General features: G+C 43.4%; 1 protein-coding gene across 1 annotated transcript in view; it reads right to left on the bottom strand.

Annotated features, from left to right (window-relative positions):
- LOC308263197 (schwannomin-interacting protein 1) overlaps nucleotides 1-25,794 on the bottom strand; it is a gene marked incomplete at both ends in the record, with an annotated part of 408,307 nt that extends 382,513 nt beyond the window's left edge. Inside the window, 2 exons of the mRNA XM_080696090.1 lie at nucleotides 13,311-13,443; nucleotides 25,736-25,794. Coding sequence (XP_080552216.1) covers nucleotides 13,311-13,337 — 27 coding nt within the window. The remainder of the gene's footprint in view (nucleotides 1-13,310; nucleotides 13,444-25,735) is intronic.
- Nucleotides 25,795-26,334: the final 540 nt, after the last annotated feature.

Genomic DNA, 26,334 nt, shown 5'->3' with positions numbered 1-26,334 from the left:
CAGGGCTTGAACATCTCAGCTGGTGTCAGAAAGGGGCAGAGCAAGCTATACAGAACACTAGATGGATTCGGGTAATAAACTGGGGAAAGTGATCAAAACACATCCCAGGAGAAGTGATAAGGCCTGGTCTAGCCATAACAATATAACAATAAAGCATAGGTTGGGGGTGTGGCCAACTGGAATCGGGGAGAACCAGCATGGCCATCCATCCAGCTAATGAATGGCGTGTTGAGGGAGTCACAAGAGCTGGCCCATTGGCTGATCCTGTGGGAATGTGGATCTGAGCCCCTCCCCATAACTATAGCCCTACCATCATGGACATTACAGCAATGCCCAGGATGCACCCCAGACCACAGAAGCGATGCCACCTCCCCAAATCTGATGTAGGATAAAAGAATTAAAATAAGTAAGTAGAAAGGAGACATAAGGGAGAAGCCTGTGATAAAGCCTGTTAGACCCAAAAGTCCTCCGAGGCAATTACGTGTAATCCTGAGCACTGGCTGGCCCACCCTCAGAGAGGGATTTGTTAAGACCATGGAAGGCACACAAAAATAGACATCCCCTTCCTCTCTAAGAGAGCAATTTCTTCAACACTGTTGGTTGTCTTGAATAATTTAAAAGAACACCTGCTGATTAGACAATGCAGGTCAGGACCTGAACACCCTAAATCACCTGTGACTATGGACGGAGGTCATCCTCACCTACCTTTTGCCCACCCTTCACAAAAGTGCCTTATACAAGAAGAGTCCTGGACTCCCAAAGTGCTTCTATCACTTTTGGGGTGGCCTACATTCTCTGTTGAATATATATGTTTTACTCCACTAAATAAATTTCTAGGTCTCAGACCAATACATGTTATTCTATCACATAAGCCAAGACCTCGTCCAAACTGAGAAATCAACCCTTCCCCATCGACTCCACCCCCATGACGAATCCTAGTGAGCCACTTGGATACATGGCCCGGACATATCAACAGAGAGATGCAGTTCAGAGCCTTCCATCCTGAGGAAGAGTCTAAGAAGAGCAAGGGTGGTCGCTTCCAGCACCCAGTGAGGCCACCAGCACTCTAACAACCTTGTCCCTGGCCTGGGATCTGGCAAGCTCATTCCTCCTGTTCTGAGTCTGTTCTCCAGACTCCCTGTCAATGCACTGAGCTATCTAATGTGTGTGTGTGTGTGTGTGTGTGTGTGTGTGTGTGTGTGTTGTTGTTGTTGTTGTTGTTGCTAGATATTGAACTCGGGCATTCTACCTCTGAGCTACATCCCCAGACCTTCCCCTTTTATTTTGGAAACAGCGTCTCACCAAGCTACTGAGTGCCTCACAAATTTGCTGAGGCTGGCTTTGAACTTGTGATCCTCCTGTCTCAGCCTCCCAAGTACTGGGATTACAGGTCTGTTTCACCATGTCCAGCTTTGTATATTTCTAAGAAGTTATTTTTCATCTGAAATCAACAGGGTCAGCTCTGTACTTTGCCACCTGGAAGACTAAAGTGGATGGTGGCCACAGTACGAAGAAATGTACATCGAGCGGATCTCGGCAATCAGGAGCAGCCGCAGGAGCTGTAGGTTTGGAGGAAAAGTTCCTTCCAGAGGAGAGCACAGTCCAAGGCCTGGCACAATCTGCTTTCTCTTCTTGTTTCTATGGAAACGAGAAGTGGACTCCCAGCCTTCTCTTGTAGCTAGGTATTTCAGCAAGAAAAAGTGAGTGGAGCCATGCCCGCCCCTCAGACCTGGCTCACAGACCCTACACTGTGGCACTACCCCTCTTCCCTTCCCACTTTGCTGGAAAGAAGACAACGCTGGGGTGGCCTTGAGAGCCAGGTGTTAGTGATATCGGGCCTATTTGTTAGAGCATGGCCTAAATATGCCATGTATGGTTAAAATATAGTCAATCAGCAAAGGCTTAAATTCAGAACAAGGTTGACCTGCTATTGACCCTTGAGGATTGATGGTCCACACAATTTCAGAATTGCTCCCACTGGAGAAAAAAGAGACAGGACAAAACCTCCAAGGGCATATTATTTACCTATAGCTACACAGGTTGGAAGAATCCAGGCAAAAAGGCAAAAAAGCAAAAAAAAAAAAAAAAAAAGTGGAGATTTCATAACCCTGATGAAAACACGGAATTCCTTAGAAACCAACAAACTCAAAGTTTCTTGTTTCTTTTTTCATAGACACTAGAGATATATACTAGAGATATACTAGAGATATTAGAGATATATACTAGAGATAATGAAGAAATGGGCTATAGCCGGGCATGGTAGCACATGCTTATAATCTCAGCATTTGGGAGGCTAAAACAGAAGGATCGTGGTTCACAGACAGCCTCAGCTACTACTTAGTAAGACCCTTTGCAATTCAGTGAGAACCTGTTTCAAAATAAAGAATAAAAAAATAGGGTTGGGATATAGCTTGGAGGTAGAACACTCTGGGTTCCATCCCTAGTACCGAAAAAAAAAGGTAAAAAAGAAATGGGTTATAACTTTAGTTCTGCTTCCCCTTTTAGTCTACTTTTTCTTCTCCTAGTGCTTTAACTAATGCACCCTACTTGAGTATCTTTCCAATCCCTAAGGTTTAAACTAAACCCTTAGGGCTATTTTAACACATCTTCAGGTCTCCTGGCCCATAATATATTATAAAGTAGGAGTGTCTCTTGTGGGTTTAACAGGGAAAGAACAATCAACCATAAAATATGGTGACTGAGTACAAAAATTACTGGATATTGTGTGATTGTCTAAAGCCCAAAGACTCAGAATCCAAATGGCCCCAGATAGAAAACTTTATGGAGCGCGGACATGATTCTACAAGTAGAAAATTTCACACCATAAAACTTTGTTTCAGCTGGGTGTGGTGGCACACACTTGTAATCCCAGTACTTGGGAGGCTGAGACAGGAGTGGGGGGGGAGAGAGAGAGAGAAAGAGGAGAGAGAGAAGGAGGAGGAGGAGGAGGAGGAGGAGGAGGAGGAGGAGGAGGAGGAGGAGGAAGATAATGGAAAGAAGAGAAGATACCCTGAAACTAAGGAGACTCCTCCAAAAGCTTCTCTCTGGCCACACATGCTGCTCTGGGATCCCCCACTATACCTGGTTCTCTGCAGAATACAGCTAGTGGTGCTGCTTCTGGGGACAGCTGCAATGAAGCCCGAGGCAACAGAAACTAGCCTGTGGGTGCCACGGTGTGACAGTCCTTTCCAAAACCAACCTCTCTCCTGCTGGAAAGGGTTGAAGTCTAGGAACAATTATGGTCTTCCTCTGTGGTCAGCCCCCACAAAGAGTCATAACTAGCGGTCTTCACAAGGCAATTATGTCCTAAAATACCATGTGGCAAAGGTTATAAAGCCATGCAGGCAGGCTGAGCGGACCACAAGACAGAGCTCTGTGAGCATATTTTTACATTGGCAAGAAAACAAAATGTCAGTCAACTAAATTTAAGATTGTTCGCAAACATCTGCTACCACCAGAATGTTAGAGAAGGAAGGAAGGAAAGAAGGAAGGAAGGGAGAGAGAGAGGGAGGGAGGGAGGAAGGAAGGGGAATACCTCACAATCTAAATAGCACTGGACATTTTTCTGCTATTCAAGTGACTTGTACTCTTTCAACAACAATTGAAAGGCTATCAAAACAGAAGCCAAGATATGTTTTTGGCCTGTCATGGAGCAACAATTTGTGGCTAAATAAATAGACAACCACATCTCAACTACAAAACCTATATGCTAGGTAGCTACGGTTATAAATGTATCACTAAATGTTTTCAAAAACAACAAATATAAAATGTTGTGATTCTGACAGTATGATAAGTGAATCACATCTTGGAGGGAGGGACAAGAATAATCAAAAATGTATTTCTGAGGCTGGCCCTCCTTCCCCCTTGCAGAGTGTAAAGGGGATGCATGTTATGACAGAAGTCTTGGGTTCTCTGTAAATGAGTCTGGTCAGCCAGAATGGCTTGCCCCGGGCTACCACCAGCAGGGATCAAATGAACTTTAAATCCACAGAAAACTTCATGGAGAGAAAAATACCATTTACTTGTAAAAATCCAAGCAGATTTATAAAATTTGGGGGAATGAAACTAAAAGAACTGAAATTATAACCGTCTTTCACCCTTTTCAAAAAGCCAAGTTCTTTTAAATATTGACACCAGTTAACCAAATCGTCAGTGGATCTATTAAGCAAAACTGACAAATATGTATAGCAAAGTCTCCTTAATATCAAATTATGTCATGTTCTTTAAAATTATGCACTGCCTACACTGTCAAAATGTAACTACTATCTAACCCAACAGCAATTCACTTGACAATTACATGTAACAAAAAGAACTAGTTATATTTGAATTAGGGGTTTCACTAAGTAAACTGCACTTACTAAGCAGTTTTTAAACATGAGAACTATTGAGAGAAATAAATATTATAGTCATATACAAAAATGTAGCTTATATTAGACTTTAAAATAAATGGCTCAGCATAAATAAATGATCCAAAATATACTTAACGGGCCCGAGAAAAGATAATCATTGGTTAAATTACATTTTTATAACACTATGTTCTCTCAGACAAATTTGAACAGTCAAAATATTCATAGTACCATTTCTTCACTGGCTGTGTACTGTCATAATATAAACTATGCTTTCAGTGGTTTCAAGGGAGACGTAAGAGATATTTTTTAAAAGTCTGTTTTTTTGTTCTTGGTTTGGACAACTGGATGAGATTATTTTGAAATTAATTAAATATTTTTAATGATGATGAAAGTACTATTTTAGTGGTTCATATCGAATTATGTTATAAAGAAACATGCTCTTTCTACTCTCAGGTTTTTACTGCGTATATTTGATACCAATAAATTTAAATTTTTTTTTGTCATCTCCCCTCCCACCATATATCTCAAAGTTAGAATACCCAGACATGCGCTATTTGGGTAATTGAAAGTATAATCTACTTCCCAAAAGTTAAACTGTTCTTCTAAACAAGTACAAATTACCAGTCACTCCTCAAAGGGAGCCTTCTATTTACGAAGGAAAACAATGTGCACATTTGGTGTTAGTTATATGTGTTAGTTATATGTGTTAGTTATGTTAAAATGCTATTTCCAAAGCAACTGGTTTGCCCAAATGACACAATTCACTTGTGGTGGATTAAAGACAATTCTCATAATTCATAGCACCAAGCATTTGCATACCAACTAATGAAATGATAAAGCAATTTTAAATTAGCATATTAACACTCTCTAAAATACTATTTCAAATGGTTAATCCTGAATTTAAAATGCAATGAAGTCCATCTCCTTTTAGAGCTTGAATCTAACGCTGGGGAAACTTACGCTGTCCAGCGGCTTGCCCAGGTCTCGGACCCATGTCCTCAAGCACTGCTCAGACCTCTCCATGGTGCTGAGTTACTCTCGCCCATTTGAGAGAGAAAAGTAGTTGTTTACTTAATTTGGCTTTGAGATAAATCCATAGAGGGCCGCCGAGGTTAGCAAGTACCCAAGGAATCTCTGCAGCCCATACTAGCAAAGACCTTTCAGGTCTGCATGCCGGGCAGCTCAAAGGAGATTTTTGGATCAAAAATCTTCAAATGCTGACAAAAAAAAAAAAAAAAAAAAAAAAGACAGAGCTCTTTGAAAGATGAAGCTCATCAGATTTTGCCTGTGTTCTTCAAATTCAAAAAACATACACAGCCAAGGCTACTCAGAGAAGGCAGGCAGGATGGCAGAAAAGTTCTTGATCTAACGTAGAAAGCAAGCTCCCATTAGTCCGAAGCAGCCAGTTCTCATCATCCTCTTATCCCACCAACTTCTGCAATAAAAACACAATGCTAAGCATCCCACAAGAAACTGCACGCAGTAAGTAAGCAGGTCTGCCTCCTCCAGTCCCAGCCTCGCTGCTGAAGATTATCACGGCAGAGATCCGGCTCCTGTGTCTTTTGCAGATTATCTCTTTCTGAGGCTGAAACAGAAAGAGCCACATGACACCCGATGATGTCATGTCTAAAGCAGGTCACAGCTACTGCTGTCTGCAGATAAGGTCCTTCTGTTAAGCATTCAGCACAGTGATTTTCTCGAAAATCTATTTGTATTAAATAGCTTGGTCTTCTACCAATGTACTTAACTCTATCAATACAGTGCTCTGAGGAGAAAAATCAATTCCCGACTCTGTTTAACCTGGGATCGGCTTCTGGTGCTGCCTTCGGAAATTCATAATTATAATTAATTTATAGGGAATACAGTGAAGAGAGGCTTTTCCATCGAGAAGCTGCTATGGGAACTAATGGAGCTAAACAGAAGCTTCTTCTAAAACATCTCTTGGAATTTTTGGCATATGAAAAAATTTGGTGTTTTCAAATCAATTCATGGTGATTATATAATAAACATGATGGCAACTGTTTTCAACTCCTAATAATATTTTATTTAATGAAATCAAACAAATTTAAAAACTTACTAATTCTATCTCTGAAAGAATTTTAATAGGTTCAAAAGTTATAGAAAACTGCCAGGCTTGGTGGCACAGGCCTTTAAAACCTGTATTTGGAAGGCTGAGACAGAAGGACTGCAAGTTTGAGGCCAGCTTTAAGAATTTAGCAAGACCCTATTTCAAAGTAAAAAATAAAAATCGTGAAAAAATCTAAATATCTAGATGTTTTGTTCATGTAAATTTCCTAAATAAAATTGGCTTTTTTTCAGTTTCTACAATTTAGGCTTTTTCTTTTCAGTTTCTACAACTTAGCACTTTAACAATAATAAAAATTATCTGGGACATTTTAAAAATGTAAAGTACCAGGCCCCTTCCCTCAGATATCTGACAGAATAAATCTACTCTGATTCTGGAATTTGTAATTTTAAAAAACATTCTCAGCCAGGCGTGGTGGTGCACGCTTGTAATCCCAGCATTTGGGAGGCTGAGACAGGAGGATTGTAGTTCACGGCCAGCCTCAGCTACTTAGTGAGGCCCTTTGCAACTCAGTGAGACCCTTTTCAAAATAAAGAATAAAAAATAAGGCTGAGAATGTAGCTCGGAGGTAGAATGCCCCCGGGTTCCATCCCCAGTACTGCAAAAAAATAAAAAATTTTTCTCAAAGTAATTTTTACTTAGAAAACACTACAATACTTAGTATAGTATAATTATACAATCATGTAAAAATCAACATAAGTTAAAAACATTTTGTGCGGTACCAGGAATGGAACCCAAGATAGCTTCAGTTAAAAATATTTTAAATATCTATGATAAAAAGCCAAATTGCTGCTACATAAAGTGTTGGGTCTTCAGCCAAGAGTGGTTGTACACACTTGTAATCCCAGCATTCGGGAGGCTGAGACCAGAGGATCGTGGTTCGTGGCCAGCCTCAGCTACTTAGTGAGCCCCTCCGCAACCTAGTGAGCCCCTGTTTCAAAATAAAGAATAAAAAATACGGCAGGGGGTGTAGCTCAGAGGTCAAATGTCTCTGGTTTCCATCCCCAGAGCTGCAAAAATAAAATAAAATAAAGTGTCAAGGCTTCAGGGCATCCTCCTTTTACCCCCCGCCCCCCAACTGCTCTGCATGAGGAGGCCTGCTCTCTGCCTCTGGTCCTTCCTCTCAAGAGGCTGGAAGGACTCACCCTTCATGGAGGATTGGGAAGAGGACCAGCCTGTGGCCCACCCACCTGCACCCCCAGGGTCAATTTGGCCTGCCCTGTGGGAAGGCCAAGTTTTCAATGCAGCCTGTGTTTCTAAGTTTCTCTGATTCCAAAGTCCAAGAGTAGAAGACCAATGTTACATCCACAAATCCAATTCTTAGTGGAAAAGAAAGTTGAGATTACCACCCTCTGCCTGCATCTCCTACCTCTACAAATAAGTTCCTGAATCAGAAAGGGAAGAAGAATGATCTATGGACTTCCAGAAACTCCATCTTCCAATACTGCTATTTTGTTGAGCATATTTGGTTTTTTTTAATATACATTTTACACCGGGTGTGGTGGCACATGCTTGTAATCCCTGCGCTCGGGAGGCAGAGAAAGGAGGATCACGCAGGTTCAAAGCCAGACTCGCTGGCTTAAGAGACCCTGTTTCCAAATAAAAAAGTATAAAATAGGTCTGGGAGTGTAGCCCGGAGGTATAAGGGTTTCCAGGAACCCCAGTACCACCAAAAAAAAAAAAAAAAGTAGTAGTCCATTAATGTAACAAGCTTTATATATAGATTAAGAACAAAATTTTCATTTGGATAATATAGCTGTATGATAAAGGTCTATAAAAAGGAAATGTCATGTGTAAAATTTTAACTGGAAGTTTTACACAGTGCACTCTCCAACATGCATTGATTCTATTATTGAGCCACTTAGAAATTCTAGCTTTTGGAATTTTTCTTTGACAACCACTACCTCGAAAACAAAGTGTGTTTCATTGACCAAAAATCCAATAAGGTATTATTTATATTGCATTTCATGGTCAAGGGTGCTTGGAAATATGAGAACAGTACCCTATTGTCAGAAGTTCAAAATCTGTATTTACTTAATGAGGCCTTAAGAAGTTCTAGAGCAAATAATTCCCCTTTCATAATTCACCTCTCTTTCAATTAGCATCTACTAATATCCTACAAAATTAATATTCCAGTTACCACATCCTAGGACATGCTGCTGTATAAAGTGTTTCAGCTTTCAGGGTTTTGTTAATAACACTCAAAGTTTGCCAGGTGTGGTGGCACACTCTTATAATCCCAGCATTTGGGAAGCTGAGACCAGAGGTTCACAGTTCGTGGAAAGACTCCGCTACTTAGTGAGGTCCTCCAGAACTCAGTGAGACCCTGTTTCAAAATTAAGAATAAAAAATTGGAAGCCGGGCATAGTGGCGCATACCTGTAATCCCAGCATTCAGGAGGCTGAGACCTGGAGGATCGCGGTTCACGGACAGCCTCAGCTACTTAGTGAGGCCCTCTGCAATTCAGTGAGACCCTGCTTCAAAATAAAGAATAAAAAATAGGGCTGGGGGGTGTCACTCGGAGGTAGAATATCCCTGGGTTCCATCCCTAGAACGGCAAAAATAAATAAATAAATAAATAAATAAAATAAAAAATAAAAAATAAAAAATAAAAAAATCCCCAAGGGTTTTCTGGATACATCTGCAAGACTGTATAAGACTGTATACTAATTATTTCTGCAACTGTTATCAGTCCCACTTATAGTATACCATTCCATAGTTTCTTTCTAGTATATAATATTAAACAAATTCCAGATCTCTCAGAGCCAGGAAGTAAAAGTTTAAGTACTTTATCATGTGATATTGATTAATAACAAATCCATAAAGCACAGCCCATTGTTCTTCATGCAATAACTAATGTGTGTGTATGTGTGTGCATGCGTGTGTGCGTGCGTGTGTGTGTGTGTGTGTGTGTTTCTAGAGATGGAACCCAGGACATTCTACCTCTGTGCTCCACGCCCAACCCTATTTTTTATTCTTTATTTTGAAACAGAGTCTCACTAAGTTGCAGAGGGCCTCAGAAAGTAGCTGAGGCTGGCCACAAACCTGAGATCTTGTCTTGGCCTACCAAATACTGGGATTGTAAGTGTGTAACACCACATCTGGCTAATAACTAATTTTTTTGAGGTAAAAAAAATTAACTGTTTCTCAGTGCAATACCCACAATTTCCATTCCCCAATAATTGTTGCTACTCAAAATTCCTATTTCTCAAACAAATTTTTCAGTTACCACAGGATACATTGTGGTGTAAGGGTATTTAATATGCAAATTGCTAATATAACTTAATATCATCTTCCCTCCTGTTGCTCTTTAATTTGGTGGTGAACAGCTGAGGTTTGAGATTTTAATCAAAGAGCACTGGATGGGGCAATTTATAAAATCAGATGAATTTTTTCAATTGTTTTATTCACTGCTTAGAGCTCTCACGTTGTAAGTAGTCTGAGGAATGCATTACAACTTGGCCAGGCTAAGTGCAGGTTCATTTGCAAGTGTCAAAGCCTGGGAAGAGTGGAGCATGGGAGCCCCATCCAGGTGCTACCTGAGGCAAGTGAGTTACCTAAGTCTCCCTGGCATCACCTGTAAAGCGGAGATAATAATAGTGCCTCTTTCAGATGGTCATTGAGAGGATTAAACAAGATAATCCGTGGAAAGCTTTAGCCAAGTATGTGGCACGTCACGAGCACTCAGCTCTTATTAACATGATAAACCTGAGCACTCACACTAGAACATTACTACTGTTACGTGCTTTAAAGCAGAAATATCCTGAGAGCTATATTAACCACTGAACTCAGCCAACGCAACTGGAGCAGAAGCATGCGACCACGTCATTCTGGGCTCAGCTCAGGCACTTGGTCGGATTAGGGAGTTGGTTTCCCATACGGCACAGGCCTAGGGCAGGCGGCTAAGACAGGCGGTAATTGCTGTTATTATGATAAAGGGGTGGAGGATAGCTGGCAAGGCTCAGAGCTTGGGCAAGAGCAGGCTGGCCTCTAGTGGAGGCTGTTAGAGGTTAAGGTGGGGCAGGTCAGAGACTTCAGACAAGGCAGGCAGTTAGTCAGACTCGAGAAGATGAACGGTGGCCTAGGTTGCAAAAGCAATGGATTAAAACCACAGAGGGCTGAAGATCAAGTCGGAATCAGGACTGGATCACCCACAGGGAGACACCTTGCTGACAGATTTTTTTTTTTTTTAGTACTAGGGATTAAACCCAGAGACATTCTACCTCTGAGCTATACTCCCAGTCCTATTTTGTGTGTGTGTGTGTGTGTGTGTGTGTGTGTGTTACCGGGGATGGAACCCAGGGGCATTCAACTTCCAAACTACACCCCCCCCAGCCCTGTTTTTTATTCTTTATTTTGAAACAGGGTCTCACTGAGTTGCAGAGGGCCTCACTAAGTAGCTGAGGCTGTCCGCGAACCACGATGCTCCGGTCTCAGCCTCCCGAATGCTGGGATTACAAGCGTGTGACACCATGCCCAGCTCTTAATGATAGATTTGATTTGGACAGAAGGCTTTAAAAAATTAACAGATAGCATTATGTGAAGTGAGAGTGGCCAGGGGTCACCCTCTTCCCTCCATGAACTTGAGGCACACATTGACTAAGGCTTCCAACCTGGTGCTGCCTGGGAGGGTGAAGGAGCCTGGCAGGTCTGGCAGGCTGGTCAAGGTAAAGCCAAATCATCTTCCTCTATTTGTATACATTTCCCAGATGAGCCACAAGCCCCACAAGACAAGATGTGAGAAGGAGTCTTCCTGAAAGGGGCTGGCAGAGCAGTGATCACTAGAAATAAAGAAAGCTTAGCGAGCTATAATGACTGCAAACAGTGAAGAAATTAAAGGTCGTGTCTTGGAGAGTCTAACTCATGTTCCGGGGACTTTGAAACATTCCGACACCCTATGTGTTTATGTTTCATTTTACACATTTAGTGTCACACTGCTGCCACAGCTAATACCAACGCCATTATTACAATCAATCACTCCCTTAGAATCCTGGGCAGGGCCTGCTTGCTCTCTGATAGCTGGCTCCTATAAACCTGTTCTGATTCTCATTTTCTGTAGGCAGACCCCAAACACTCCAGAGTCAGCCTGCTCCTGTGACCTCGGTGCTCAAGGATGGATAGCTGGATGTCTCGCTCTATCAGTCTGGCATATGCTGTCAAAACCCAAGAATGGGGACAATTCAGGGAGGACATCGCCTCTATGGAGAAGCACCCGGGAACCAAGAAGTCAAGCTGGATCAGAGAAGGTGGAACTGTTAGCAATGGTGTGCAGAGATAAGTGTGAGAACCTATGAGCGAGAAAAAGGTCATTTACCCCAAACACTAGCAGAAACAGGATCAAAAGCTGTGGCAAGGTGGAGAGAGAGACAGGATCCATCTCCCAAGATCCCAGTAAAGTCAAAGGGTTGAGCCCTAAAGCCACACTGAACACGAGATCCCTGGACATAGCAGTGTCTACCATAGTCCTGAATCCGGGCTGTGAGAGCAACTAAGACAGGAAACTCAAACCTTCAACAAGCAGACAAAACAATTTTTGATAAAGAATTTCTACCACTCGATTGCAGTCTTCAAATTCATCCTAATTTGCGCTTTCTATTGGCATTTAAAACCCAGACATCTTACCCATTTTTTACTCACAAATCCTAATTAAGGAGCCCTGGGTTTTCCCAATGTGGCTCACATGCGCCCTCTCGTGACAGAGCTTGAGAGCACAGGTCATCTGCCAAGAAATCGTCTTAAGAATGAAAACTCACTAAATACTCCATTTCTGCTGTCAGTTAAAAATAGATCCCTGTCACTTCTTTCACAGGCAGAAAGTCAACTTATTCACTCTCTTTAAACACCCACATCTGGATAAAAATATTTAGCAAAGAATGTGCAAAGTGGCCATCCGAACACTTTTCAAATAAAGTAACTTCTTCTTGATCCTAAATTGAACACTGACTTGAGTGCTGACAACCCTTTACACAGCTGCATAAGCATGACAGCAAGGCAGTAAAGGAATATTTTTGGAAGCAGTATATTTTGTCTGGGTACTCCATTTCTTTTCCTAACTTTTCAGCATTTCAGTGACAGGTTATAAATTAACACAATGGTCAAATCCACGGAACTCTGGTTTATACATACCTGTGATGCAATTCCGCCCACATGTAGTGTTTTATTTTTAATCCAGGCTTTCGCAGATTCCTTTATTCCTTGATCCCACACCCAGGCATTCCTACACAGTTGTCCTGCAGGCCAACAGTGGTCCACTTACCTTTTCCATTTTCTTAATGATGCCAGCATTTAAAACCCCAGACCTCTGACACCTCCTGAAGGATGAGCTGCATTCAGCAATGTCTGTCCTGCACGTCCATGTGGAAACACGTTCCAAAGGGCCCCAGCAGCCGCCTTGCTAAGGGGTCTGAGCGCTCCATCCAGACACAGCACACTGTGCCCACACCAATCATGTGGGCCACCTGCCTGCCCCTCCCCAGTTTATGACTGTCCATATCTTCCTGGAAAGCTCCTCTTTCCAACCCCCACAGCCAAGCTACTCATCTATAAAATGACCGGACCAAACGCACACTAAAAGAAGCCTGCTGTGACAAAGAAAAGGAAAACGTCTCGCTAACAGAGCAGTGAAAACTCAGGTTGATTCCAAGTGCGATGAGCTTTTCCAGACTTAATATGGGCACCTCACATTTACAAATTGTGTCCTCATGCACAGGTGACAAAATTCTCGCTGCGGGTTCCCATGTAGCAAACAGACAAGACAGAGCCATGTTGTCACAAGCCACCTGCTTGCGCCCCAAGACTTCAGTCTTTGGACCAGAGCTTGGACTAGCCACAAGAGAAGGCAAGTCGGGCCAGGAAAACAGAGCCGCAGCACTCACCGGTGTGCTGTCCGAGAAGGTGTTCATGCTGACGGAACTGCTCAGCTTGTCCGAGGAGACAGAGGGTGGGGACGGGCTCCTCTTCTCCAGGGGTTCCTGCCGCTGCAGGTACTCGCGCCAGGCTCGCTGAATGCTGCAAAAGGAAAACCGCCATGCACTCAGTCAGCCCTGAGCCACTACGCACAGACTCAGAAAGCACACGGAGCCTGCGGGAGTGGCCTTCGACAGAGAAGGGGCAGCTCACAGAACGTGCCTTGGAGCCAGAAGAACTGGCTCTAGCTGCAGTCAGACCACTGCAGCCGTGTCTCTACTCTACCAGGCTGACTTTCAGACTGGACTGGACTTAATCTGGCTCCAGGAATCAACTCTGAAAAAGCCATCAGTCAAAGTCAAACTGGTATGCACACAGAAATGTACTTTGACATACAGCATACGAATCTTTTAATTTCTCATCTGATATTTCAAATGAGAGTAATAAACAAGGTAACTGTGACACATGCAGTCATTCAATATGTTATCCTCCAAGGTCCTCTGTGTGCCCGATCATTCCCAGGCTCTGGATGGAGACTGCAGTGTGTGCCTCGAAGGCACTGCCTGCATGGACCACCAGGGGAAGACGCCTGTGATGTGGTGGTACACTGTGTCTACAGGCCAAACACAGCGGCTCTGCTCCAGAGACTGCATAGATTGAACCCTGTGTCATGGACTCCACACACCGTGGAAGCAAATGGACACAGAATAGTAAATCAACAAAGACATATTGGGAAATGCTATGTTCTACTCAGAAAGTTGAAGCAGCTGATGAGGTGGCAGCTTGAGATTCATCCACGGAAAGTCGTTACTTCCTGTGACACATAGTGGAAGAGTCCTCCTCCACTCTGAGCAGCAGGGGCCTTCGTGTGAAGGCTGCATGACTTCTCCACCAACTGGCTCCCGATCTGGGGGTGACACCCCAGCTTTACAGGACCAGTGAACACATCTAACTGTCCTAGGAGTTAGCTGGGTATGAAGACCAATGGTCAGGATTCAACCTTTCTTTTTTATATGGTCCTAAGGGTGAAACCCAGGAGCCTTCCACCTCCAGGCTACACCCCAAGACCTATTTTTTATATTTTATTTGGAAGCAGGGTCTCACTAAATTGCTGAGAGCCTCACTAAGCTGAGGCTGACTGTGAACCTGTGATCCTCCTGTGCCAGCCTCCCAAGTACTGGGATTATAAGTGCGTGCCACCACAGCAGGCTTAGGATTCAACCTCTTAACACAGTTTAATAGAGCTAGATTCATGTCATGGCTAGATAGAGAAAATGCCTGGAAGCACCTGACCTTCTATAATTCTTCACACATGAGCCAAGTCACCAAAGTTGTTTCTGTATAAACAACTTAATGGCAGATTTTTAATTGACCACAATACTCAGTGGCCAGAAAAGAGAACACAAAAATACAACCACACTACCGGGCCCAAGGGTGGTTTCCTAGTTAGATAAGGCTTTGTGGATTATAATATAGTAGTAAAAATCTAAAAGCTCCAGTGAAAACCAAACCTCAAGGGCAGAAGCCGATTCCCTGAAGCTCTGCCAGTAGATGGACTCCCAGAGCCCCTTCCTACATTGCATAAAATTGCAAAAGTGTGATTTTTAGGACTCTCAGATTGTGTAAACTTTAAGCTCCTCTGCAGCAGGCTCTGACTCTGCTTTCAATTACATTTAGTCGTTGTTTATTAATATATATAGTGCTTGCTCAAAATGCAAAAATGTTCGGTTTTCTTTAAGGATTTTAAACCGAATCTCAACATCCCGAAGATAATCTTCCTGGCATTGGCGATTTATTGCTTCTTCCAGGACCTGTTTCATCAGAGAATGCCAGACTTGTGCAGCGGTAGAGACTCCACATCTTCCGGGGCTTGGGGACACCCTGAGCTCAGCTAGCAGGCTCTGCCACTTGAGGGCACCTCCAGCCAAGAAATCTTCCCACGGCAGCTCAAAGCATGCAGCATTAGGAAGGTAGCGTCATGTACTCCAAACACATATATTTTTCCCAAACATATTTTATGCCAGCTTGGACCAACAAAATCATATCAGTAAGGAGCCTCAAAAACCAAGAATGCTGTGTCCATGTATATGATCTGCAGATTACCTCTAAATATTTGAAAGTTTGTGACATGTCTTTATTTTTTTCCTACTGTGGATGGAACCCAGTGGCATCCTACCTCCGAGCTGCACTCCCAGCCCTATTTTTTAGGCCTCACTAAGTAGCTGGGGCTGGCTGTGAACCACAATCCTCCTGTCTCAGCCTCCCTAATGCTGGGATTACAGGCCTGCACCACCACGCCCAGCTGTCTTTTCTTAAGTAATTATAATCATTTAAATAGCCCCTTCATTTGTCAAATTTGGGGCTAAATGAAACGCACACATTATCTTTGTCTTGCGAGGGTTTGGAAGGGGTGAATGTTGTTTTCTTTGCATGGGTAAGTGCAGTGTAGGTCAGCGTAGTCATCATTTTGCTGAAGTCCACACACACTGAGCAGGAGCACGGGCCAGAGCCTCTGCACTCCAGTCACACTTCCTCAGGAGGCCAAACTTTCTGTAGGCTATTTCTGGGATGCAATGTTAGAGGAATGCATTTGCTCTTCAGCTATTTACCATATCCCCAGAACCAGAGGCAGTAATGCATACATGGGCCTTTCCCAAGGGGCCTAGCCATCTCCTGGGGACTTGTTGGGGATGAAGCCTTTGGACTGGCCTCGCTGATGCCCTTGTTTTTAGGTGTTTAATAACTTCTCGAGGCTGCTTTTCTCCTTCTTGGACTTGGTAACCACTATGTTCTCTAGTTCTGAACTGTCTTCTCAGTCCCCATAAAGAGAACCATGTCACAGGTCCAGGACCGAGATTGCCCATGTTCTCAGCCAGAAGAGCAGGCGCTGCCAGTTGTCAGGGTGGGTGTTGATGTTGGTGAAATGCCCAGAGAGTTTGAATGAGCATCTGTCTCTGATGCACTGGAGTACCTAAGTCAAGTAGGGGTGGAGTCTAGTGTAAACTGGACCAGCTGGCAGAGGGAAGCCGCTGGGACAGGGCAGTCCTGTGGACAGCCTGTCTGTTTATTTATTTATTTATTTATTTATTTATTTATTTATTTATTTAATTTTGGTGGTACTGGGGATGGAACCCAGAGACCTTCTACCTCCAGCCTACACTTCCAGACCTATTTGATATTTTGTTTGGAAATAGGGTCTCTTAAACCAGCCGAGGCTGGCTTCGAACCTGCATGATCCTCCTGTCTCAGCCTCCCAAGCATGGGGCTTACAAGTGTGCACCACCATGCCTGGCTTGAAATCTGTGCTTTCAACCATGTGTCTCTCATGTCTTTTTAAAACCCACATTGTTCCATCTTCCCAGATGTAGAACATCTGTAGAAACTATAATATATAATATAATTATATAATAGGAATTATAATGATATAAATATATTAATATACAATACAACTATACTATATATTCTGTATAGTAAATATATAATGCAATAATTATATATAAATATAGTGATTGTAATTAATTAAATTAATATAATCATATTATATAAGCTCTAGGTCATGGTTTCTAACTGATTTTAATACACCCATGTCAATTTTATTGAGATATTTACAGCACTAAACACTTGGAACTTACTGGGTTAATTGACTTTTGACTAAAGCCTGTAAGCATTTATTCTCAAACAAATATAATTTAACAAGGTTTGCTGAGAATTATCTTCACAACTCATATGGGCACTGTCTTATTCTCCAAAATGTCTCTTCACCCTCTCCCGTATAGGATCTAAAATCTTTCTTTTTATGCAACGTTGTGTTTTCTTACCACATTCTTCCTTTCCTGCTGTCCCGAGTGTGGGAACCCACTCAGAGGCCTTCCTGCCAGCTACACCACCCTGGGGTTCCCACGCCTGCAGGAACAGTGGGGGCACCTCCCCTGAGGATGGTTCTCTGGCCCTCAAGGACCATCTCTTGCCCTGTCTCTTAGGTTCAGAGGCCAACTTGCCTTGGTCTCTGGGTCCACACAGAGCCAGCAGGGTCTGGGCTATTGGGAGTCCAGAGCTTCTTGCACTGATGGAAGAGGGTTTTCAGGAGAGCAAATTCTATGCTGCAGTGATCCTCACTTTTCTCTGCTCCCAGGAGAAGACAGATGATCACTTTGTCCAAACCAATAGAGGTCACAGTGCCCCCAAAATCATCCTGTAATGTTGGAGGGTGCCCAAGGCCTGAAGACACCATCTTTTGTGGCAATACTTTCAGCTTCCCTGAAATACAGGGATGGGAGCACCCCTCTCAGGATGCCATAGTGTGCTGGGGTCACAGGAGAAAGCCCTCACAGAGCAAGAGGTAGGGTCAATGAAAGCCACAGCCTGCACCATTGGGCTGGGGAAACCCCAGGGAGACCCAGTGACCTCTCCCTCCAGGGCTTCAAGCCCCAGAGGCATGTTAAAGGGACTAACTACCTGGCTGCCCCAGGGCTGCCTGCTGGCAGAGAACCTGCAGCCTTGGTGTTCAGCACAGGAGAGCGGGGAGGGGGCAAGGCAGGAGGGAGGGAGGAAGGACAAGATTGGGGAGGAGTGATGCAGCTGCATGGATGTAAGAAGGCTCCTGTGTGCAGAGGGGAGACTTTCAACCTGCCCTGGGAGTCAAGAATTTAATAACCAGATTAGACAAAAGTCACTGAACTGGAGTGAATTCTCTGATGGGACTCAAATTCCATTATTGGGCAAGATTAAGTTTTCTTTCCCTCGCCCCCCTCCAGTGAGTAGAAATGGGGTTCAGAGTTATTAGAAGAGATAAAAGTCACTCGTTTGCACCTCACTGAACTGAGACTCCTCCAACAAACCAGCCAACATAAGGTCATAAAATCCAACTCCTAGCTGGCTCAGCACAGAGTGGTCCTCCTTGCCCTCCTCGTGCTGCTGAGTGGTCCTCCCCAACCTCCTCTTGCTGCTTCGTGGAGCTGAGGAAGCTAAAGGCCACTGGGAGGCCTCCTCTCCTGACTTAACTCTAGCTTTCTAATTAAACGCTCCTATTTCTCATGAAGCAACTTTCCTTTCCAGCCCCTTTTCATTTCACAGGACCTTATCTTAATGAGAAAATTCCTAAGGGCCAAGCCACCGGGTGTTTACAAATCAGTATCCTGTGTGTGAGGCTTACACGGAGCGATTTGATGGCCCTGTGTCTAGTGTGACTAGTGTCACAGAGCTTTCTAGCAGGGACCAGGGCTGCAGAAGCCACATCAGAGCCTGTCCTGACGATAACCCCGTGTGCTCCTGCGAAGTCCAACTTTCCTCTGATGTCGAAGGTTGACTCGGATTTCCAGACGTGTGCATTTCTATTTGCTCTTAGCCAGCAGAATGTCAGATGCCTGTGTTATTTCTGTCTTCATTCATTCCTCAATCCAGCAACTAGCTTACTGTTCTTCAAAGTCATGTACCTCAAGGAACCTTTCTTCAGGGTGTTTTTTTTTTCTAAATGATCTCTTATTGGACTATTTATTTATTTATTTTACAAATGACTGTAGTTCTGGACAAATTCAAACATGTAACACGTTTACCTTTCCAGAGTGTTAAGTGAGCTTCTCAGAGTGTTAAGCTGAGTGTATGGGAGAGAGAAGACCATGTATGTAACATCACAGGTAATTCTTATGTGCCCCCCGATGGAGACTCACAATGGCAAAGGACCACGGACAGTCATAAATCACTTGAAATTGCTTCCCAGGAGATGCTGATAGGCTCCCTTTCTACTGTTAACCATTTTAAAAGATGATTGTTAGCCGGGCATGGTGGCGCACGCTTGTAACCCCAGCATTCGGGAGGCTGAGACGGGAGGATTGCTGTTCACGGACAGCCTCAACTACTTATGAGGCCCTTTGCAACTCAGTGAGACCCGATTTCAAAATAAAGAATAAAAATTAGGGCTAGGGGTATAGCTCGGAGGTAGAATGCCCCTAAGTTCCAACCACAAAAAAAAAAAACAATGATTGCTTTGTCCTAGAATAGATTCTATCATTCTTTGGATTTTACTGCTTTCATCTTGTTAATACTAGGCTGTTGTTAGTACCATCATGATAGAATAGTCATCTGTGGTGGGAGAGGGGATTACACTGGGCTTTATTACAAAAGAGAAGGAGTGTGTGTGTGTGTGTGTGTGTGTGTGTGTGTGTGTGTATGTATGTATGTAAAATGAAGAGCTGGCCTGAGGGGGATATAAGTTGCTCCAAGGTGGAAGTAGCCAAGTTACCAAGATGAAAAGAGACGCGAGCTGCACATCTAAGCTGAAGAACTGTCCTCGACCTGGAGGAAGAGGCCAGGAGGCGGCAAGGAGATGGCGATGGAGCAGCCCACACCTTCCCGGAGGGGCTCTGTGCACCTGCCACAGCGCCATTGGTGCCCAGAGCAGGGGAGTAACGCGCATCCCAGAGACAGAGGCAAAGTAAAGGAAGCTGTGATTCTTCACCCCACATTCCAGATTCACTCAGAATGGCAGAAACACAGAACGAATCACTTAATGTAAACTTTGTGCTAACTTACATTTTCACCGTTGATTCCAGGGGCCGGAGATTGAGGGGATATTTCTCAATATTATTCTCCACATCCATGGCCAGCTGGTGGCTAGAAACAAAAATAATATCTCAGTATAGCTCAGCCCAGGAGGCTAGTGTGAGAGCAATGATACTGCTGGTTTAGATGCTTTGATGGAGCTGATGTACGTTTGACTTTGCTCTTCTGAATCTATCAACAGAAGCCTGAGAATGGTGCTAGAACAAGACCATCCTAGAGTGGCGGCCATGGCCTTGACTTTCACCTTTACTCTTTCCATGCCTACTACTCAGGTCAACATTCATAGCCAAGGAATAAAGGCTATTTCTTTTCTATTTTTTCGTACTGGGTATTGAACACAGGGACACTCTACCTTCAAGCTATACCCCCAGACTTTTTTATTTTTTTAAAACATGGTCTCACTAAGTTGTTTAGAGTCTCAAAAGTCACTGAGGCTGACTTCAAACTTGCAATCCTCCTGTCTTAGCCTCCCAAGTATTGGTATTACAGGTGTGCGCCACTCTGCCCAGCTTCACACTTTGATTTTTTATTTCCAGAGTTTTTTTCTTTTTATCCCCTCTGGGGATGGAACCCAAAGGCAGTCTACCTCTGAGTTACACCCTAGCCTATTTTTTATTCTTTATTTTGAAACAGGGTCTCAACTAAGTAGCTGAATCTGGCTGTGAACCTGCAATTCTCTTGTCTCAGCCTTCCAAGTACTGGGATTACAAGCATGCGCCATCGTGCCCTGGGTCTTCTAGAATTTTTAAAGGCGGCTTACAAAATTGACTTATCAGACCACAGATGGATTGTGGCCACAGTGACAGACACAGTGCTAGCAGGAAGTACAGGATCCGAGCACGGCCAGGCTGTACCGTGGAGAGATCTGAGCAAGGAGGGTGGAGGAAGATAAGACAGGGCTACTAAAATCAGCCATAAAGAAAAGGAAATGATAGAAAAATAACTGAACCCACTGGCCCTTCAGCTCACACAGGTGCCTTCCCTTTCGGAAGTTGGGGCAGGTAGGCCCCACTCCCCAGAAGTCACTGGGGGGAATTCTGGTGCCCAGGGCCCCTGGGCAGCTCAGAAGGTGGGGCACTGGCACTTGGGGTTCAGTTAATTCTCCACCATTTGCTCCTTCTACAAATGTGTTTACCATCCTCTCTGCTGGACTGATACAGAGGTGGAGACAAGGTGGTGGACAGTGGACAGTCCCCATCCTCAGTGTTATGTCCCCAGGGGAAGGCGCATTGATCATTAGGACAGGTGATGCGTCCCTGGGGGAACAGAGGCCCTGGCCCAGGGCAGATGGGCAGGAGAATCTCATTCTTATAACTCTATGGTCTTCTATGGACCACAGCCTTATAATAAGCATGCTTTAAGATCTGTTAAGCATCCCATCAATTCCAAACCAGCAGAGGGGGCAACAGAGATGTATGTGAGTGTGCTGTGGGGCACGCAGCCGGGCAACAGCCCAAGGAAGAGACATTTGTGTCAGCAAGCTTGCTAACTTGGGGTATAATTTATATACCTCCACAAACTATAACTATGGATACCTATTGGTTTAAATGAGCAGCATGAATCCAATCTACCAGTGATTGCCATGGTTAATAAAGTGATTCTGTGTCAGCAGAGTGTGTGATGTGCAATTTTACCTCTACTAGAGACCCAGCCTGGTTCAGTAATTAGAAACAAGGCATCGGGCTAAGGTCTTCCTTGAGTTAATAGATGCTCATTATGACCAATGGCATTTTAAGAGCCCCCTAATTAATGGCCTTACCAATTGCTTCTCTCTTTCTGGGCACATGCCAAGCTTTATTGAGTGTGTGTGTGTGTGTGTGTGTGTGTGTGTGTGTGTGTGCATGACCATGTGACTGGCCCTGCACATGGTTTCTGATACATGGATTTGGAGACCCCCTCCTCACGTGCTATCTACCACAAAACCCTGTTGAGCATTCAGAATAAATGTAATGTTTCAAGTGGGAATAACTTATCAACTGCTATGACACCACTACCACTTAACTTATGGCCATTTGGAGTACCTGAGGTGATTCACATCAGTGCCCAAGTTGGCTACATTATAATAAAATGCTTGTTCTGCTTACTCAAAGTACACCAGTTTTTCAATCAAATCTGACAGCTTTCAAGGGCACAGTCCCGCCTAGAAACAGCCCAGGAAATTTTACAAAATCCAGGCAAATGGGTATAGCCATTAGGGCTGATGGCTCCTGCTTTTCTTCTCTCTGTCCTGGACAAGCAGGAAGGGGAAGGTCACCCCACAGCCTCTTGATCTTTGAGGGGAGACAACATTGTGTCCCTGAAATTCCCCAGTCATGACTGCAAAAAATCAGTGCATGAAATGGCCTGGCCATTTTCAGATATGTTTGCTTTCCCAGTCTCTGGATACCAAAAGGAAAAACAGAAGCCGACACATACAACATTAAGTTCCACAAATCTTCCTGAGAGCAGAGAGCTGGGAGAGGTGCATGTCAGTACATGTTCAGTATAGATTTGTGGTCAATTAACAGGAGGAAAAAAAAACTTTACAGTTCATTTCATATTAAAATCAATAATGAAGAACTGACATAGTCAAGTTTAATAAATAAATGGGCTGTACATCACAGAAAGACCGTGTGTTCTCAGAGAATCATGATATAGGAAAAGGTTTCTGGGTAGCCAGAATGGCTCTGAACTGTATCCACGCCACCAATCCTCACCCAGCTCCTAATTAGACTCATGCTAAGGACACTCTTTAGAAATGTCAACCCCCAGTACTGTAAAAAATAAAAATAAAAGAATTACCGATTTCTGGGCCTATCTCTAGGCTCGGATTCTATAAATCTGGGGAGAGCTTAAGCCAGAACATTTTCATTACACTCCACGACAAGTTTAAGTGCTGCCAGAGTGAGAACCACTGATCTAGACCTAGGTCATTACAACACAAGTCTCTGTGAAAGAAAATCCCCTCTAGAGTCGGATAAAGACTCCTCTTTAGTACTATCTGGGTATGGTGGCAAATGCTTATGATGCCAGCATTTGGGAGGCTGAGAAAGGAGGATTGGGGTTCTCAGACAGCCTCAGCTACTTAGTGAGGCCCTTTGCAACTCAGTGAAACCCTGTTTCAAAATAAAGAATAAAAAATAATGCTGGGGGTATGTGTGGCCACCATTCCTAGTACTGCAAAAAAGAAAAAAAGACTCTTTAGTTATTACTGTTTACATATGGCTAGTGATGGTGACCATAAGATGGGGGGGCAGATCTAACTTTCTTCTTAGTTTTTAAATTTAAATTTTTATTTTTAACTCATACACAAAAATAAAAATTATACATATTAATGGAGGTAACATGATGTTTTGATAAGTATATTCACTGTGCAATGTTTAAATCAGGTTAAACATATTTATCTGCTCAAACATTTGCCATTTCTTTGTGGCGAAAGGTCTCAGTGTAATTTCTTCTGGCTTTTTGAGGCATAGAGTGCACTGTTGACATCTATACTCATCCTCCAGGGCAATGGCACCAGAGCGTCCCGCTCCCATCTAACTAGAATGGAGTACTCATAGATTCACTTTTTCCATCTCTGCCCCAACACTCGCAGCCTCTAGTAACTACTGTTCTATCCTCAGCTCTTGTGAGATCAACTTTTTCAGATTCCACATAAGAGTACACAGTCTTCCTCTGTCTGGCTTATTTTATTTAATACCAGAACTTTATTCTGGCTGAATTGTGTTTCTTGTTATTCTTGGTATGGCTCCATCGTGTGTGTGTGTGTGTGTGTGTGTGTGTGTGTGTGTGTGTGTGTATCACATTTACTTTATCTGTTCATCAGAACTTGGGCTGCTTTCAAGTATTGGTGATTGTGAATAATGCTCCAACAAGCACAGATTGTCTCTTCTGTATACTGATTTCATTTCCTTTGGATATACACTCGGGAGTGGGATTGCCAAATCACACAGTAGTTCTATTTTTAGTTCCTTTTTTTTTTTTTTTGAGGAACCTCCATAATGTTTTCTTCAATGTCTAAACTTTCGTTTTTATTTATTTGTATTGCTAAAAACAGGCAGATAAAGAACAAGTGAAATCCCTAGGTAATCCAGGACTTCATCTGCAAAGGGCTGACGCTGTCCTTGCATGTGGTGATGTGACATCGTGGAGTCCAGGGGCTGGATGATCTTGAGACACACTGGGTGCAGAACCTGCCTGGGAGGGTGACTAGGAGGTCCATGCGGTGTCGCCGGGGCATCTCCTTTGAGGCCCTCAGAAACTCACAAGTCAGTACCGCTACTTTCTTTTTGAAAAAAAATGAGGAACCTGGGCTGAGGACAGTTAAATAAGTTGTGCAGACTCACAAAGCCAGGGATAGGCGGAGAGAGGACCGGAAGCCACAGCTCACCGTCGCCAGAAATGCTCTCCAGAGCATCGCTATTTTAGTTACACTGTTCTGGGTACTTCCAGGGTCGGTTGGCTCACTCTTAGTCAAGTCCTCTGTGGTCGGGCAACGAGGCCGCTTCTCAACAAATCCTCTTCATTGCCCTTCGCTCTACTTTCCCAAACAGAAAGCACCCTGAGACATCTCTTGTACAGGAATGTCCCTGCAGATGCTACACAATGGCCCCCAGGCTGATGCTGAGACTTCCCTCTGGGCGGCACGTCCTTCATTCCCCAAAGCAGGTTTGCATGGTTCCATGGCCCTCACACGTTTGGTGCGTCTCCTTCAGTATTCTCGGGGTGTAGACGTGCTTTCTGCATTGGGTAGCAGACACCACGTGGGCTTCACAAGTCCAGAGTATGCAGGGACTCGGCCAGCAGTTGAGAACAGGGGCTCTGGAGAAGCCAGATGGAGTGATTCCCTTCCTACTGCTCACTAGCCGAATGTACTGGGCAAGTTGCTGAACCTCCTAAACCTCTCTCTTCAGCTGTAAAGTGGAAATAGGGATGCCTGTGTCAGAAGGCCACCGTCAGGATCGCAGGAGAAGATGCTTGTGAGCGTTGGTAGCACAGAGTGCATTGCAAATCCCAAGCAGGATCATCATTTTCTCCTATCTCTTCAATGCCTGCCTATTAATCGGTCTAACATTGTGCTAATATTTTTAGAAACCCTATAAAATCACGAGCTATGTTAATGTCCGATAAACCCTCTAAGTATGTACTCATAAAATAAAATGAGGATATATTTCTCACATGCCCCAATTGTACAGTATTTTTTTTTTTTTTTGGTGGTACTGGGGTTCCTGGAAGCCCTCCTACCTCTGGGCTACACTCCCAGACCTATTTTTTTATATTTTGAAACAGGGTCTCGTAAGCCAGCGCAGCTGGCTTCGAACCTGCGCCATCCTCCTGTCTCCGCCTCCCAAGCGTGGGGATTACAAGCGTGCGCCACCACACCCGGCAATTGTACAGTATTTTTGAAAAATCCAAGCGGAAGGCACTACTTTTGTATCTATTCAATTTCATCTTTTTTTTTTTTGCTTTTTTTTCTTTTAGATCAGTTTTGTTTTATTTGGCAGTGTTATTTTGAATGTCCATTCTATTAGTTTGGGGTTAGCCTTGCACTTTTAGCAAATTTTATGCTTGCACTATATAAATGTACCTGATTAAAAGTCAAAGACAGGACAGAACTAAGTTTCCAGCCCTCAAATGGTTCAGCACATGAGCTTCCTATGAGCCTGTACCAACACACAACCAGCCTCAAACCTAACTATGCCTCAAATGAGCCGCATTTCTCAGCTTTTGCAACACAGATATCATAAGGAACTGACAAATTTACTTAATCATTTTTGCTTCAGCAAGTTTTTCTTTTTTATGCAAGCTATTCAACCTAGCAAATGATTTATTTTCCTTTAACATTTTTACTTACTTTTCAAGCAAATATTTTCCATCGTGAATTTGTTCTAAAGGATTTTGCAATCTTTTCAGTTCTTCCTGTAAAAAAAGAAAAAAAAAAGTCTTACCAATTGATATCATGTACTTCTGGCAATAGGTTTTGAGGAAAATTATTGGCAAAATTGAGATAACATGTCATCAAGAGTTCTAGACTTTGTAGTGGTTATGTCTTGTTTTGTTTTGTTTTATTGTTATTGTTTTATTTGCATTGGGGATTGAACTCAGGAGCATTCCACCTCTGAGCTACGCCCCCAGCCATATCTTATTGTTGGTTCTGAAACAGGGTCTCACTAGGTTGCTGAGATTATCCTTGAACCTGTAATTCTCCTGCCTCAGCCTCCCAAGTACTAGGATTATAGGCATGCACGGGTGCCCAGTAGTGGTTATGAACTTGAACACACAATGCAGTGTAACCCTCGATTTAATTGGAATAAATACTGTCATTCAAATCATGTGATTTTCATCACTGAAGATAATGTTGCCTACTGTCTTCCAGAGTGGGGATATGTTGATATGAATCCACCTACACTTTTTTCAATTCACTCTGTCAACAGTCATGTTCCTGGTTGCTGG

The sequence above is a fragment of the Muscardinus avellanarius genome (genome assembly GCF_963383645.1).
Source record: "Muscardinus avellanarius genome assembly, chromosome: 5".
In the NCBI taxonomy this organism is placed as follows: Eukaryota; Metazoa; Chordata; class Mammalia; order Rodentia; family Gliridae; genus Muscardinus; species Muscardinus avellanarius.
The sequence above is the reverse complement of the archived record's forward strand: the minus strand, read 5'-3'. Positions and strand labels throughout refer to the sequence as shown.